This window comes from Gadus morhua, chromosome 22 (assembly GCF_902167405.1).
Source record: "Gadus morhua chromosome 22, gadMor3.0, whole genome shotgun sequence".
NCBI lineage: Eukaryota > Metazoa > Chordata > Actinopteri > Gadiformes > Gadidae > Gadus > Gadus morhua.
Genome location: NC_044069.1, coordinates 11,193,104 through 11,210,858, shown reverse-complemented (window position 1 = coordinate 11,210,858; position 17,755 = coordinate 11,193,104). Strand labels below are relative to the sequence as shown.

The window sequence follows — 17,755 nt, the reverse complement described above, 5'->3', positions numbered from 1 at the left end:
AAATCACAATAACGATCACACATCAAAATATCTTGACAAGGTTTTATAACTTAAATCAAATGTGCCAATATTCATGGTAACCAGACACTTGTCTAATAAATTACAAAAAGTGTTTCAAGTTTAAGTCAATTTCAACTCAAATCTGTGAAATAGGCTAAATCAAATATATCAAGGGAGGTTGGTTGTAGTCTTTTCACTCGGTTCTAGCCCTATTGTTGATCCGGAGTACCGAGCGAAAAGACTAAAACCAAATATACACATATCCGGTTCCGGTTCAATGGGATTACGGAACGCCAAATAAAACACAACAGAAACTGTATTTCGCTACGATAATGTATATAATGATTTGACACGGCATCCTCTGCGCATTACTTCGGCTTTGCACGTACTGCATATTGCAATTCGAGTACCTTCATTTGAGACCGTAAAAAACATCCAAACCGCCGACATTGATTATTTTCCGTTAAGGTGACAAACACTCCTGTACTGCCTCTCCGTGCGTCTCTGGCTGCGTCACTGACAATGTCACATGACCAAGCAAGCTGCGCTTGGGCAAAAAACACACACAACGGCAACTAGACGGAAATAAATATCGGCTGTTAATATCGGACCAGTTTTACTTATCGGGCCGATGCCGATATGTTAAAAAATGACTAACATCGGCCAATAACGATATCACTGCCGATATATCGTGCATCCCTAGATAATTGTATTCCGAATGAGGCGTATATATGATCATTTTCTATTCCGCATAGAAATCTATGCGGATCAGATGTGTCCATGTAAACGCGGCTAGTGTATGGTTCCATCTTATGGCCAACCTTGAACACAAGCATTTGAGCCACCCACTAAAAATGTGTGGAAGGGGGGGGGGGCTTTAACGCAATACATTCTAAAGGATTAACTACAACATTAATTTTAACACATGTTAATATTTCCATTACACAAAACAACAAAGTCATTGTTGTGTTGAGGAGGCCTGATCCCTATTAGCCTAAACTGCAATACCCCCCAATGACCAACTGCTGGAAGGAAGGTCGACCAGAACTTCTTTTGGAAAAGCAGTCACTTTTTTCACCTTGATGATCCACGTCTAACGTGTATTGCCTGCTACATTCTAATTTCAAACCTACATATGCCCAATATCCATTTCTTATAATGCTTCCCTTGGTGTTCACTTAATTAGGCTGGAGGTAACTTGAGCTGCGTGTTGTTGCCAATAGGGCAGTTACAACCTGGAGCGGGTCAGCAAAGACGTTGTGGTACACATCCCTCAGATTACATCCAATTTGGTCTGTGCGTTTAAACAATTCCTTATCGAGGTACTTGACCCCAGTCAGTGTAGGACACGGCAACAGCGGTAACTACAACAAGTCGGAAAGGAAACTCCCAACTGTTTACAGGGGAGAGACCCGTTCGTTGGAAGTCACATAACCAAAACTGTGTTGGGTGCGAGAGCCGGTTTCCAGGGAAACGGTAACAAATCTCCCACTGGTGCGGGGAGCCAGGAACCGGGCCTACCCGACGTGGATGAGGAAGGCAGGTTGGGGTACTCCCTCAAGCACCTTTAGCACCACACCTCCTCCGTCAGAGACGACCATCGTCTACCACCATCACGGCTGGGTCTGAACACAGACGGATAATGTGTGCTGCCTGTATAACTATCATTGTTATGATAGAAGGTGATCCACGTCCACCGTCAGCAGTGGTGGTAAACAGCCCATTGGAGCACTGGGGGATGCAAATGCTCTCCTCTCATACTTCTCTCTCTGCCAATAGACGTTTCCTCTTTGCTTTCCATGGATGAGTCATATTCTAGGCGACTTTGAGAGAGGCCCCAGGAGGAGCAGAAAATAAAATGCATGCGCATGACCCGTGGGAGAGGATGAAAACACACAAGGTGAGAGTATGGGGGCGCGCACACGCACACACACACACACACACACTAAAAAAAAGTGGGGGTGCAGTCTTTCAAAGAGGGAGCGAGAGGGAGAGAGACACATACCGAGAGAGACAGACAGAGAGAGAGAGAGACAGGCTTGAATTAACACCACTCGTTTGTCTGTCCCCCCAGGCGGTGGATGTGAGATCACAGGGGATTGATTGGTCCACACCGGCTGGAAACAATCCAGCCGCTGTCTGATCCGCCTCCCAGCAATTCAACCGCCTTCAGAGGAACCCGGTCGATTTAACCATCAACACTCACACACGAAGAAGCACGAGAGCACAAAATCCATTTAACACCTTTTTAATATTGGTGTTAAAACCGCCAGCGTTGTCCAGCCTTGTCCAATCATACCAGTTACTATCTATTTGACCTATCTTTATACAGGTTAAGTCTCATTGAGGCACTTATTATTTTCAAAGAGAGCTGTCCTGACTACTGTCCAGTATCTCTTCCTTAACCCTGAGGGTGCTGCTAGATATTGACGGGAATGGGCTGGAGGCAAGCTTGGCCATGTAGCCTTGTGACAGCAGACCGTCATAACACGGACGCCTGAAGCGTGACACCAATGCCTGCTTAGACACCCACACAAGGTGAGCAAACGCCCACTGCTGATTTATTTCTGTACTTGTAGAACTCCAGCAGCAGCAACAACCCCCGCTACAGGTTATTAGGATGCTAGGCAAACACGCGCCCCTTAATGGGCCAACCATGTTGCCTTGTCATGCAATGTCACCTGGAACATGCAAAACACACTATACATTTGGGAAGGGTGATGTTAATTTAGTCCTAGTGGCGTTAATCTCGGCTCCAGCAGTCCTACTATGTCTAAGGAGACTTAAGGTCAACTTTAGAATAGTGGTAATAGATCGTAAACTAATGTCTGCTTTGTGAGACTTGAGTGAACTTACTTTCCAGCTCTTCAGTCTCATAGTTGGTGTTGGTGGTGGAGCTGGTCTTCCCAAGGTCCACGATAGCCTCCTCGTCTAGACCCTGTCAAGACAATGGTAGAAGGTTAGTGGGGGGAGGAGGGCGGCGACAAAGAGGCCAAAGGTGGACGAGTAACCCAAGAATGCGGAGGTCAAAAGGGACAAAACGCACTAAGTTAACAATGGCTGTGAGATCTAGTGGAGCAATAGAAAAGGACGCATTGTAAAGAAGAAACTCGATATGCTACTACGTTTTCTATTGACAAGCGACTGATCACATGCTGCTCCGCTTCCTGTTTCGCTTCCCAGTTCATCATCCCTAACAGCTTGGCCACATCCCTAGGTGCCATATGGCACTAGGATCTCTGGGCCAATGCCTCTGAGCGGTGGCCATGAAACTCCACAGGTACTACAAAACAAGAGCACCATCGTGACTGCAGAATAATTATACAAGAGGAAAGTAGAGTGCACTTCAATATGAGGTTGATCTTCCTTAAGAGTTCAGCCCTCACAATGACCTCCTCCGAAGGTTATGTTATAATGTTCTGTCCACTCCAACTGGCTGTGTGACTTTGTGGTGCCAACTAGCGTGGCTTGGCTGGCATGGTTGCGTGTGTGGGATTTTGAGAGTGTTGAAAGTAAGATTCTTATAAACAAAGATGGACTGGATGACCACCATTTAGCATTTGTAGAATGCATCAGTTTTAGGATGGGATTTTATGGATAACATTATTGAAACCACTATCGATCAGAATTGACTAAATGTAATATGTCCAAGTTGCAACTTTAATCAGTTATCTTCTCAGAGAATACCATTTTTTTGTGCATCCCTTTCAAACTAAATCTACACTATCATTTGAAAACATGAATTCATGTACTTTAGGACAAGTTAAAAGATAAGGCTTTACTGGACATCTAATCTTTCTTAAGAACTGCATCTCTTGAAAACAATTGGGTGTTTTTATAACGGCCAACTGTCTTTCTACTTGCCACAAATGAAAGAAGTGGATTGAGGGTATATATTTATAGGCTATTCGTTATTATGGGACACGGGGAACTTTTCATACCAATGTCAACGTCCTGCTAAGAACAGTTAATAAAAAAAGGATCATAAATGACCTCGCCGGAAATTAAGAGCTTGATAACGTTACCATGGCAACTTACCCAAGAACCAATTATAGGGGAGCTTAAGTCTGTCATAATCAAAAGGAATCCTGGAGATATGAAAGGCATTTTTGCGCGTTTGTATCACAATTATCCCTGAAATGCAGAAAAAGAGATTCAATGTTGTCAGCCCTGCAACCTCCCCTACACCCATTTCCCCCGTCGTCACTCCATGACCTCATAGTGACACAACAACACTACCCAAGGAGATGGTGTCTACAATTACTGTCACCCTTTGACCAGAATCAAATACGATGGGGAACTTCCCTAGAGTCCACGAATGACAGACCAGTTAGAACTAATGAGGATGGCGCACGGCCGAACATGGGAAAAGACCGAATTCCTTGCAGTTTTGAAGCCAACTTATTGATACTTTTTTTTTTACCTGGCACCATCGTTTTGTTTGAACGATGTGTCTGAAATGAGCCACACATCCTGGCGTAATACCATCAGTGTCTGAGAAGCCTAGCCCTTTCTCGGAGGCGGCCATAAGTATTATCCCCCCGTCACCAATAGAATGTGACTTGAGGTTGAGGCAGAGAAGACATAGACAACCGTTTTCTCTAAATGCCAGTCTTATTTTAGAACAATGAAGATCCTTGGTTCAAGATCCTATAAGACTTATTACCATGTTCAAAACAAACAAAATACAATTTTGGGTTCACATTTACATTTAGGGTATTTAGCAGACGCTTTTATCCAAAGCGACTTACAATAAGTACATTTGTCATAAGAAGTGCATCAATATATCGCTGTCGGTACAGAAAGGATGTTCATAGAAACAAGTGCAAGCACAACAATCGCTAGGCTAACCAATTCCCCGTGTTACAGCCATGATAGCAGCTACTGCAGTTGCTACACAGTTTCGTACTATAATACACTACAATACAATACAATACAGTGTACAATGGTGGCCAGAAGGGGGAGGCTGGCTATGCAGTGTCGAGTTGGACTCTGAACAGGTGAGTCTTGAGCCTTTTTCGGAAGATAGTGAGCGACTCTACGGTCCTGAGAGCGGCAGGGAGCTCGTTCCACCACTGAGGTCCCAAAAGCGAGAAAAGTTGTGGGGGTTCACTACCCCTATAATGATAGATTTTTCTCTATGGAGGCAAATGGGTTATTCCTTACACTCAACATTAACTGGCAGAGAACATAGACCCAAATACATTACCCATAGACAAGGGCAAAGCGAGATAGATGATCAGCATTTTTGATTTAATAAGGTTAGCCATTAATCTCCTTAAAATTACTTGAGTGATTAGTACATTGTTATGTTGTTTGTTGTACTGTGGCCAGTCTGAAAGGGTTAAAGGCAGTGAAGTGTTGTGCATGTATAACAGAGGAGTTTAGGTTTTGTTCGATCACAAAGGCCAAACTCTCTTGCAGAATATATTAGACAGAAAGCCGGTAGGGATGTTTGAATACCTTGAAGCTAATGTGGGCATTAGGTCCGCCCGGCTCACTGGCAGAATGGATGGGATTAGTGGTCCACGTTTGTTGATGGCTGATTGGCCAAGAGCAGGGGGCTGGACTGCAATACAAACTGCAGTTGTACCACAGCTTAGAATCTAGCTTGAAGGGTATGAGACCACAGTTCATGTGCAAAGCCTGGCTTTGTTTCATGGCTGCTGATAATAAATAAGAATTTTGTTATGCGTTTATGTTTCAGACAATGAGAGAGAATGCACACATGAAACCAATACACTGTAGTAAGATTTGTTTCAAAATGTTCAAATCTTCATGTTAATTATTCGGTGACCCAGGCTGATGCTTTATAATTCAACCAACATCCAATTTTATATTTATAATTCAGATTGCTCCAGCCAATTGCAAAACAGCATTGCGTAGCAAAGCAGATCAAGGGCAAAGCAATGGATGACAGAGATGTGTTATAATTTGTTGTACTCGTCATTGCAAAATAAACCAGATGCATACAGGATAACTGGCTGACATCAGGCGACACTTTGCTTCCACTGCATCCACGAGGCATGTAAACCACCTTCTCTGAGCAGACTCACTGCCGGTGCATTGTGATTGGGATCACATACTCAACCCCCTTCGTCTGAGCCCTCCCACCACAAAGACGTGCACGCACACACTGCATCGGTCCCCCAAGAGACTCTATCCAGAAGGAGCGGGAAGCTTGGTGCGGTGTACAAATATAGCAGACACAAACACAGTCCCCACAGCCTCCTAAAGCCTTTAGGAGAGCCAAAATAGGAGCCTTTACAATGATGTTGTAAACATTATCACATTTTTGTATTGGTCTTCATAACATGCCGCCCAGCGGTTAATGTATTCATTAGAAGACAGGTTGGAGAGACAATAGGTTGTCGAAATCATACTGAAAAAAAAAACGCATTAAATATTGAACCACTGAACGCTAATAAATAATCGATATCCTCAATGTTAATATCGATATAATAAGTTCCATTGCATAATATCAATTCAATCAAATTGTATCGTAAGAAACAGCAGTGTTTAGAGGACACTGTTTCTCTGAATGACAGATATCCACACGTATAACGATAATAATAATAGCTCCACTGCTTTAGTCACACCCTTTCAACAATGATGTGCTAGGGGCAATCATGTGCTTGTGCGGACATGTATTCAAATGTAAATCATTGCATTCATGTTAAGTAAGAACTTATAGTGCGTGTGCGGGCGTGCGCGTCTGTCTGTTTCTGTGTGTGAAGCGTCTCCCATACATTTGCATGACACTAGTGTGTCTTATTTGTATGGATCCCTCATTGGGAACGGTTCGTTCCCCTCTAAAGACACTTCTATTTATTAACTCAAATTATCTGTTTGAGACCCTAGGCCAATACCCAAAAGAAAGCATTTAGCCAATTTAAACCAAACTGTGTATAACAATATGACAACATACCACCACAATGCAACTTGGGCCGCCTGTGGTACTTTCCTCCAACTCTCGAGCAATCACATGGGCATATATCTCCAACCAATGTTGTTGTTGCGATTCGTGAGCAGCTTAAGATACCACGGGGTCACATTGCAAATTGTAACCATGCGCGTATTATTACGACTGCTTTAAGTGATATAACCCTTCCGTTTCATCAGTTGTGTACACAAGTTTTTTGTCACCTCTACTGGAAACATTCGCCAGGCCCTCGATGCAACCTGTCAAAGAGCTTTGTACCAAAATAACCCTGCGAGCTGCCCACCCATGGCCACCGCCGGTTGACCATTGTGCCCAGAGAACACAGCTGTGGCCGGGCTAAAAGGATCTCTGCGCCAGAGTGGGGGGCTGGGGGAATAAGGAGTGTCCATGAGGCAGCCAACCAAGCGAGGGTCGCAGGCCCACACAAGATGACATCACCGGTCATTGCTGGTAGTAATGTTGTTGACCTGGCATGACGAATGGTGTTGATCCGGGTCTACAGTAGGGAGGGAGTGTACGGAAATCTATATACACCTGATATCTGTTCAAATCTTGTACGATTCTGCATGGCATCCCAAAATACCTGTACTGAGGTTTTGCAGCGCTATAATATTGTATTGCCATTTCTCGATAGTTACACACAACATCAATCAACATTTTGTAATAAGATGATCATTTTTAAACAAAGACGCTGAGATTTAAGAAGAAAATTAGATTTTGTGGTTCTAAAAATGTGTTGAGATTTGTTATTAACAGCCCAACTAGCCTGCTTCCAATTTGACACCTTAACAACGCTTAATGTCAAACGTCTTTCAGGTGGCATTGTCGAATGGTCTCGGGAAGAGTGAAACATTGTGGTGATAAAGCTAATCTTTTAATTTGAACTAGTAATGCCCATGGGGTAATGCCTCCGTTAGTTATTTGATGACGAAGGGTATCATGGTGATAACACCATACAAATAATATTCTACATTTATTTTAAAGATGGTTGCACTCAATGACGTCATTATGGCATTGGTGATGTATCCATGTCCCATACATTTTACCTTCCACACAATCTAGAGGGAGGGGGGGGGGGGGGGCTATACCATACCCTTAGAGGTCTGAGTCTAGAGAGACAAAAGTTGATAAGATAAATTTAGATGTATATTATTATACTTTTTGACATTGACAAGATATTCGGTAGGTGTGTAGTGGATACATCCACTGAGATGCAACATTCTCAGTGGTGACATTTGAGACACACTGGGTCACACGTTTGGTGAATTACTTTTAGACCACACTAGCCCGTCCTGCCGGCCCAGCGAGCAAGGCGAGGAATGTGGTGAGTGAAGGGTGCGTTTGATTCCCACTAGCACTGCCAGGGAACATGACGACCGCCCAAGTGTGAGGACAGCAGAGACGGAAGCACTCGACGGAATTAGGACTTCCTTTCCCTGTGGTGGACTGTAGTGGTCCCCCATTTGGACCTTGTACAGTCCAAACCCCTAGGTCTCCTGACATTTACATGGTTAAATGAGCCATGAGCAGCAGGTTGGAAATGAGAAAGAAACCAACATCACAATTCAACATTGCCCTGTTTTTGTTGCCGACCTTGTACAACTCTAGACAAATGAAAAATGTTGTTAAAAATGACAACTGCCTTGAATATTCAACAGTGGTCCATTGGAGTAGGCACTGACCGCCCTAATAGTTAAACATTTAGGACCTTAAAATATAAAATAAGCAGATGGATGGATGGAGGAAGGCTAGGCTCTAAGTCTAACACTGGCATACATGGTAGGCGTACCCATCACCTTACTCTGCCATACCCATCAGGGACCTCTTCAGCCTGTTGACAGCCTTACAAAAGGAAAACAAGTGAAAGTCATTGATGCTTCACAGTCACAGTGCCAAGGAGTCACCCTCCAACAATTTGAAGGTGATATTCAGAGTTTCCAAGCTGCACTAGCGCTTAGATTGTTTCAGCAAATGGTTGAATTTTGAAAGTGGTGACACGTCCATTTCATCTTAAACATTTACAGACTACACACCTCAACAAAAAGACATTGCAGATGATTTACCGATAATGGTCTTCTGATCCAGAATGCGCTGATTGAGTGCTGACGTACAGCGCCGATCAGCACGAGACAAAGCCAAAGGCTGCTTCCTTGACAAGCGGTGCACTACTTTGTGCATTCAACCAAGAGAATGCCAAGCTCAATAATTAATAGGTCTCCCGGTGTGGATAGACACACTGCCCTCGAGAATGCAACTACACAGTTTGCCTATTTCCTTGTTGTGTCCATTCTATATTGTGCATTGAGCCGGTAAGCCAAGGGCTCCTCTGGAGAGTGAATACAGTCTGGTCCATCCGTCTCCCAAAAGAAACATTGGGCAAAGTATTGAGCAGAGCTTCTAGCTGCTGGGCTTCATTGAACAACAGTATCATGTCAGTAATGCTCTGTGTCATGTTGCATTCGGAGGAGTTTAAGTAATTAAATGCCCAATTTGGTGGATTTTTCCCATTAAACCCAAGGGATTTAGCTTTCCCAAGAATCTGTGTAAATAAACAGAAGGCTAAACCATAGATGTAATCCTCATAAGACATGACATCGAATCACTGCACTGCGAAGAAAAACACAAATACAATTGATCCCTTTAATAGATCCTGGGCCAAAACTAAGTGGACCAAGCACATTTACAGATTTAAAACTAACATTTAATTAGTTATTACACATTTTGTTTTCGGTCAAGAGCAGGATCTTCTCCATATACATTACTGGTTGCTAATAGTCCTATTCACACCCAAATAAATAGAAAAAAAAAACAATCCTTTCCATCTCTGTGTGAAAATATTAAGAGATATTTCTCCCCAGCTGCAATCTTTGTTCAGATCACGTCATAGCAGTCTTCATCAGAAGCTTGTAAGTATTAAGTGTAACTTGAACAGACCTTGGTGCCTTATCTCTTAACCGAGTTGTACAATTATTTATTTAGCAATGAATTAATAATTTGAAGGATTTATAGTGGCAGTAAAGAAAGCACAGATTTCCCTTTCCACTGACAATTATTTACTTCCATTGATTGCCATTAGCCTAATCATCCATGTCCATAACTGCGATTAGGGAATAAATCAACAAGTTTGACAGCACTATAGCATGGAATATTTCTGCCAATAAGATCTAAAGTAGAGTCTCTCTAGAATATTGTTTATTAATACTACCTGAACTTCTTGATGTATTTGACACTTGACTAAAATTAATAGGTAGATATAGCCTAGTAAAAAAAAGGAATTGATCTTTGCATGGTGAGGTATATTTCAGTCCCTCAACATGCATGCCAAACAAAAGAAAGTGATTTGATGGTAAAGAATAAGGCACACAGCTGAGCAGCTCTCTTTTAGTCTTGGGAACCGGTCATTTCTCTCAATACACCTGCTTTTTAGGCATCCCCCGCTCCCTTGCAATCTTCCTTCTTCCATTTCTCCTTCCCTAGCACTGAGAACCGCCATATCCGTGCCTCGGTCGAGGTGCCCCTAGTCGGACCTCCTCTGGTGGTTCTAAGATAAAAAGACAGGCGGCTCCGTTTCGAGAGGCATATGGCGTTGGTGTATTGTGGTGGGTTGTTATGGTCTGCTCCGTCACAACTCCCACCTCTACCTCTCTCTTCTCTCCCCATCTACCAGTGTCCTCTAAATGAGCCATCACCGCAGCAAAGTCTTGACGAGGACCCAATTTTACACACTTAGACACACACACACACACACACACACACACTTGTTTGAATGCATGTCCACAAACATAAACACAGCATGGCAGTAGGATAAAAACAGGATATACACACCGTGAGCACGTGCTCCCCTTCTCTCTGTCCCTCCATTTGGGTTAAATCATGAGCGAGACTACGGCAACTGCAGTAGGAGCCAGTACCCTTCTCTCTCTCTCTGTTCCTTTCTTCTATTTAAAGGATGCGTGAGCACAAGTTGAAATGAATGTGTGCACTTGTATGTGTGTGAGCCAAGAGATACTACAGCACCAGTCTGCTCCCTCTTGCTCTGCTCATCTGTTTATACTCAGAAATAGAGCGAGAAAGGGGGGGTGGGAGGGAAAAGGGAGGGAGGGAGAGAGAAAGAGAGAGAGAGAGGGAGAGAGAGCCTTGCTACACTCCACCCTGACAGGCATCCGCTCGCTTTTCAGCCAATCCGAAGACTGCAGCCATGAATGTTTTATTCACGCCGCCAAGGAGCACAAACACAAGACCCACAGAGGACGCACACGCTCGAACACAGGACACATTAACCGCTCACCCATCAAGGTATTCAGGTCACATATAGCCCTCCCACACCAACACACCCACCGTCACAAATAGAAATAGTGGGGAATAGGCCCGAGTGCAGTGTTTTGGGCAGGGGGAGTGGTGGGTGGGGTGGGGGATGAATTCACTATCGCACAGGCTCAAGGTCACCGATGGCTTTCATCACCTTCTAATTCACCGGAGGGCTCTGACTACCCTCTGTGCTCATATATGAGCAGGGGAAGGTAATCTGTTTGCGCAGAGGAGCACACAATACCCCAAAACCCGCCTCCTCCAACTGAACAAAGGAGAGATACATATTTGTTTGCTTCAGCACAAGGCATGACAATGTGTTTGGGAATCACTTTGTGTCCATCCATGAGTACAAGACTATATGGATGCACAAACTTAACCCTGTAAGCAATGCTACTTAGAATTTGCCCGCTACTAGGTATTTAAAGATCTTAGAAACCCAGCAATAAATGACTGCCTTGACTAGCATGAGGATTCATATTCTAAAAAGATGTGAATGAGTGGGGTGCCATCTAATGGCTGAAACTACATTCAGCAAAAACGACTGGAAACCTGACGAGTAGGAAGTTAAGCAAGGAAGCTTGTTAAACTTTAAACTTAAAATTGTCTGAACCACTGCCATGTTGTAAAAAACTATATGCAAATCTGAATGAAGGCTACACCATTAAAACTACTGATAATTCTGCATTCTGCGCCCTACGATGATCAATGGATATAATGTGTTTAGGGCCGTAACTTAATAAAAAAGGGCAAAGGACATAAACAGAGTAAGCGTTTCTGGGGTCATTCCAATGATAAGCAAAGGTAGTAGCAGCAGGACAATGCATTACTAGGTACTAAGCTCTTGGCTGGTTCCTAAGATCCCAGCTCCACAGGATCTGTGTGACTGTAATGGATCAGAAGTTGTGGTTTGGACTGTTGTCCAGAGTGAAGGAAGACAACTCCAGAGACTTTCATGTCAAAAGTGTCTAAGCCTATTTATCAGAGATAATTGGATTACTCGGGTAAAGACGGTTTAGGCTTTTATTTAAACAACGCAGGTGGGAGTCGAATGGAGCCCAAGATAGCAAGATTATTAGCCTTTCCAAAGGATATGCGCTTGTGGGATTGTGAGAATGCGCCACAAAGAATTACAGTAATCCTCAAATAATCTTGAGTTGACATTAGGATCCTAAGAAAAACATTTAAAGCAAACAGATACAGCATAAGTTCCATCAAATCATAATTTTGTTGTCTCTAAAGCCCAGTTCAGACCAAAGATTCACCTTGCAACGGCTTGCAACAAGACTGTTTTAGAACGTTGCAGGGGCGGTGTGAACGGGTCGTTGCAAGGAGTCGCAAGGAGTCGCAAGGAGTCGCCAGAGATTGAACATGTCAAATCGCAAGGTCCAGTTTTAGAACGCGGCGATTTAACTATTTCTCCTCAGCCAATCACAGCACAGAACAACTTGTATGTCACGGCCTTACTCCGTCCCGGTACCGTACTGTCCACTCCAGCATAAAAATATCCGATTGAAATATCCGATATCCGGAGAATGACAAAACACAGTAACTCTAGCCTACTCTCATGCAAAAAATAAATAAAACTAATTGCAAACCTAACTAATCGCAAACCTAACAAATCTAATCCAATCTACGCAAATGATGCTGTTGCGGCTCTCAGCTTTGCCAGAGCGTTCACAGTTGCTAGGGAAACCGCCTAGCGTCGCAGCCCGTTGCAGCCAGGGTGAACAGCCCAGTTTTAGAACGTCGCAGCCCGTCTCGTCGCAAGGAGTCGCAAGGAGTTGCGAGTTGCAAGCCGTTGCAAAGTGAGTCTTTGGTCTGAACTGGGCTTTAGATGCCATAGTTTGCAAAGTGTGTTCGTATAACATGTCAACATAATATATTGATTAGGTTAGTAAGCAAGGTGATTGACCAAGACCATTTAAGATAGTTAAATAATAATCATTTTACATGCATAACATATGGGCATTAGAATAAAAATGGTATGCAGATCAGCAGGTAAAAATATCATGGAAATGTTGAATCTGGACACACGCATCATATAACTTCACAAAGCCAATCATCCCGTCAACATGCAAGGCTTATGGCCCTGACCGCGGTTCAAAAGGTTAGCCCTTTAATTGGATAAACATTACTAATCCAGTGTTACGCAATACCAATACTCAGAAAACAGGGAAAGCTCTGAAGCAAAAGGGAACCCACACTTTTGCCCTCTCTGTCCAACCAGTGACACTAATATAACAGCTAAGGATTTGCTGCCCTAACCTCTAGGTGTAATTGGCCAAGAAAGATGTATAATGGCCATACAATGAAAACAACTAGCCTATTAGGGTTATTATCAGTGATGTTACATAGGGGCATAACAGTGAGGCATTATCCAATTCTAAAACTGGTGTTTATGCGTAGAAGATTTGTCTTTGAGAATATGAATCAGGTTTGCCATCGCATTAACCACATTTAAAAACACATCTGATGCATGTATGAAATGAACATACAACTATTTATATAAAGAGGCCAAAGAGACAAGGAAACTGAAGCAAAGAAATAGAATATTACTAACCTATTTTACTACCGCACATGTCACACTAAGGTGTCGTAATATACAAAACCGATGAGCATACAACTGCTGATTAGAGTAGCTGTATGAAAATATTTGACACTCCCCAACCCACCACTAGAACACTTTTTGGCATCAAGTACGAATAAAGGCCATTGTATTGCATTTATATGTATGAAAGAAAAAACTTTGGATTTTCTTGACGTCTTGTTTACTTGGTGGTGTATTTGCTCCTTTTCTTTGGCTATGAATTGCCTCCAAAGAGAATGAGCTTATGGATCTCTGTTCAGCACAGAGCAGTTTTGCTGGCCCTGAGCCTACTTGGTGAAAGTACACTTCATTCCACAGAGGGTGGTTTGCATTACAAGAATATTAACAAATAGACTCCCATTGTGTACAACACATTAAGCCAGATGTCTGTATGAATTGTACATTGTTTAAAAGGTAAACATCTAGATTCCAACCTTGAGTTGGCTGGGTAACCTTGGTTCAACAGACAGGGTGTCTTGATCATTTCCACTATTTTTGGATGATGGCACTAGGTAAATGGCAAAAAAACTATTCGAAGCCGAAGGGGCCTTGTCGGCCACGGACAATTAAAATCCTCTGGTGAGAAGACCTTAACGTAATTATGCCCTGAAACCCTCCCTTTTAGAAATACACACATACAGGAGACCAGCATGGTATTGTACAGCCACCTGTGTAACTCGTACGCCTAAATTTTGTTCCAGGCCCAGGAAAACGCATCCAATTCCAAATCGTGCCCTGCTTGGATCCAACAAATCACTCACGTTTTACTGGCAGTAGTAGCCAATCACTAAGCATTTAATAGCCAAGCCATGAACCTTTAATAGGTTCAACAACTCTGCACACGCTGAACCGATTCTCTAGTTCAGGCATTAGTGCTGTTTGACAGCGGGACACAAAAAGCTTTCTGGCACGGTGCTTCTTCTGGCTGGCAGGCATCTAAGGGTGAAATCCCATGGCAAAGGAAAACTACCAACTGTTGAGCCAAGTTGGTACCATTAGTAAACAGCGGTCAGGGTGTGAATGATGTAAGCTTAAGGGACAGACAAAAAAAAGGTGGTAATTGGGAGAAGAGTGGCAATTGAAATTGTGAATCACAGAGTTTGCTGTTCTTTTTTTAATTCTCAGTGTGGAGAGATGTGACTGGTGAAAACGTGCCAATACTAGTTTCTTGCATTTTTGCCTTAGCCAAGTGTTATTATCATGAGATTTCTATAAAGAGATCTGGAAGCCTTAAAAATGTGCTATCAAAGATTTATAAATGTTATGTTATTGAAGCTTAATCTCAGACACTCTTTCCAGGTTGGCAGGGTGAGGGGGGGACTGGGTCTTTATGGAATTTGCACAATATCCCAATGTTCAGGGTGTTCTGGGACTGGTATGTAGCAATGCTCTCCTTAAAAATAAGAAAAAAACAAAAAGTATACCCTGATTGAATAGAGTTTGCATAAAATTGCCTTGAACTAATTTTACATTTGTGACAAAGCTGTTGCATTTATCTAATGTAAAATCAATATTAATCCGTTATGCAATGCAAATATAATGAATACTATGGCAAGGAAATGGTCGCCCAGCAGTTTTGCTGAAATGTGCTAAAGCATTGGAAGACGTGGTGAATACAATTGGCATAATGATTATGTGTAGAACATATTGACACTAGAGATCAAGTTTAAATAATACAGAGTGGTTTTTCCACCTACGAGGTCACCTATTAAAGAACGGAGGAGTTGAGCGATCAGATGCCAGACAAACAATGAACGAACACATGAAGTATATGACAATTAATTGCCCGGGGCTAGAGAAAGGCTCTATGGAGCAGACTTACAAGTTTGTTGTCAAAGAACAACAATATGATAGACACAAAAAAAAAATTGTTGATGAGGTATATGATAATTTCTTGGTTTAACCCGGAGGAGAGCCGAGTAGGACAGTAATTTGAACGGGGTGTGTTGCCCAAAAAAATATTTTTTGTTAAAAGAAATAAAATGGCGGGCAAAAAAAATAAAACGAGGACAATAATACAGTTCCAACACATTTTAAAACTGCAAGATGATCCTTTCCAGCAAGAAAATGTCTTATTTCAAAAGATCAGGATTGTTAATGGACAGCTGAACAATAGTGCTTTCTTTGCGATAAAGGTTGGTCCATGAAAGTTGATTGGGCATCCAACAGGTGATTCTTCTATTGTCTCCTCTGAAGAGATTGAGAGCTGAAATGCTTACTTTGCAACTAGTATACAATACGAATGAACAGAAATATGGCATTTTAACTTGGTTCAGACGGAAGATGGTTTATTATGTTACACTCTTTGTTTAACCCCCTCCCCCTGCCCTTCGTAGTTCCCCATAAATCATCGGATCATAATGTGAAGTAAGAGGTATACCTCGCAGTTGAAAACGTTTTCTGTTTACATCTGACACGGTCCCCAAGACGTTCAAATAAAGCTGTTGGTCTCTGTATTCTCTATCGTTGGACAAGCTTAACAGTCCAATGTGCAGCGAGTCCTCACTTGGAAATGTCACAAGTAGTTTCCGATGTTATTATAGCCATACAGCATTTGTAAACCATAGTTTAACTCACAAATACAACTGTTAACCCGAGACATAACGACCCACTAACGAAGACTTTTCCTCAGTGACAAGAAATAAGAATGAATAAATAAAAAGGTCCTATAACGTTACCTTCATTGACGGGGAGAGAAAAACAGAACAACTCCGCATCCTTTATCACCATGAATACTGACATGCATGTTTAGGTTGAAGTTTAACGTGGGGGAAACATCCAGTGGTTTTCACGATGCAGTCGTTATCTAGACGGCTTTGGAGGCGATAACGTTATTGAACGTTACTGACTATGCGGTGGACTCGCGGCGGCTACTCCATTAGCTAGCAGGACCGAGACCTACAATGCTGTGTGCACAACAAGCACATTTTTCCTTTTAAAAAGGACGGAGCTGACACCAACTGTAGGTATACAGATACATAACTTTGCTTTTAGGACCAGAAAACATTGGCTTCGCCACGTGTTAAAAGTAAAGAGCCAGCTAACAATAGCAGTGGCCGGGTGCTCAGTCTTGGTCTCCAGCATCCCCCTGCTCAGCGGTTGTTGGGCAGGAAGATGCTAAACTACCGCATAAGAGTGTGTATACTATTTGTACGAAGTCCTGGGCTTGGACGGGTACTTACGCTTCTAAGCAGGGGCCGCATTTGCTCCGTGTGTTCTTCCATTTCACCTGTTGCCTTTTGCCTCTTTCTACCAGGTCATGAGTCGGGGACGGGGTACCGACTGTCTCTCCCTCGTCGAGAGTCCGTTTGTGGTTGTAAAGTTATCCGAGGGGACGTCCTACAATTGATTGACAGAGTCTTTCGACCAATACACTTGCCAAATGTTCTAACGAAGGCCAATTAAAGCGAAGGACCACTGAGTGGGCGGGGCAAAGTCTTTGTCAGTAAATCTCTCAAGCGGGCTTTTTTTTCTCGTAACTAACGTACAGTGTTGGGAATGTTTAACGCGCTATAGAGCTTTATTGTCCACTGATAAATTAAAACAATGGCACTAGAATAAAACACAGTTACACGCGCAAGATCAATTACTTAGCCAACAAGAAAGTCTCACTATTATCAAGAAGTGGCTGTAGTTTACCACAAAATTATCCATGCCGACTATGTAATGATCATTACATACCAGCAGATGGCGATATAGTCTTTATCCATTTTCCTAGATCATTTTTAGGCATCCCAAACTAGTTTGTTACATTGACTTAAATGATCTGGTTTCTCTAAAGCTTTTACTAGATGGTCGGGAAAAGGTTTCGAACAAATATACAACTTTGCTCATATTGCATTTTAGGAACGCATACATCTCAACCTATAGGCTCAGGTCTGTGTATGTTGACACGTTGTTCCAGTGTACTTGTG

At 42.7% G+C, this 17,755-nt stretch overlaps 1 protein-coding gene across 6 annotated transcripts in view; it reads right to left on the bottom strand.

The window, feature by feature from the left end:
* Positions 1 to 17,167, bottom strand: part of LOC115535556 (sodium bicarbonate cotransporter 3) — a 43,670-nt gene extending 26,503 nt beyond the window's left edge. For 3 of the 6 annotated variants that reach the window (XM_030346844.1, XM_030346848.1, XM_030346847.1), the window contains exons 1-2: positions 17,024 to 17,166; positions 2,857 to 2,938 (exon numbers count right to left, since the gene is read on the bottom strand). In XM_030346844.1, coding sequence (XP_030202704.1) covers positions 2,857 to 2,938; positions 17,024 to 17,065 — 124 coding nt within the window. In that variant the 5' untranslated portion in view covers positions 17,066 to 17,166. Of the gene's footprint in view, positions 1 to 2,856; positions 2,939 to 10,768; positions 10,980 to 17,023 lie in introns of those variants that run through there. The other 3 variants (XM_030346850.1, XM_030346849.1, XM_030346846.1) reach the window with 2 other exon arrangements.
* Between the last annotated feature and the right edge of the window lie 588 nt (positions 17,168 to 17,755).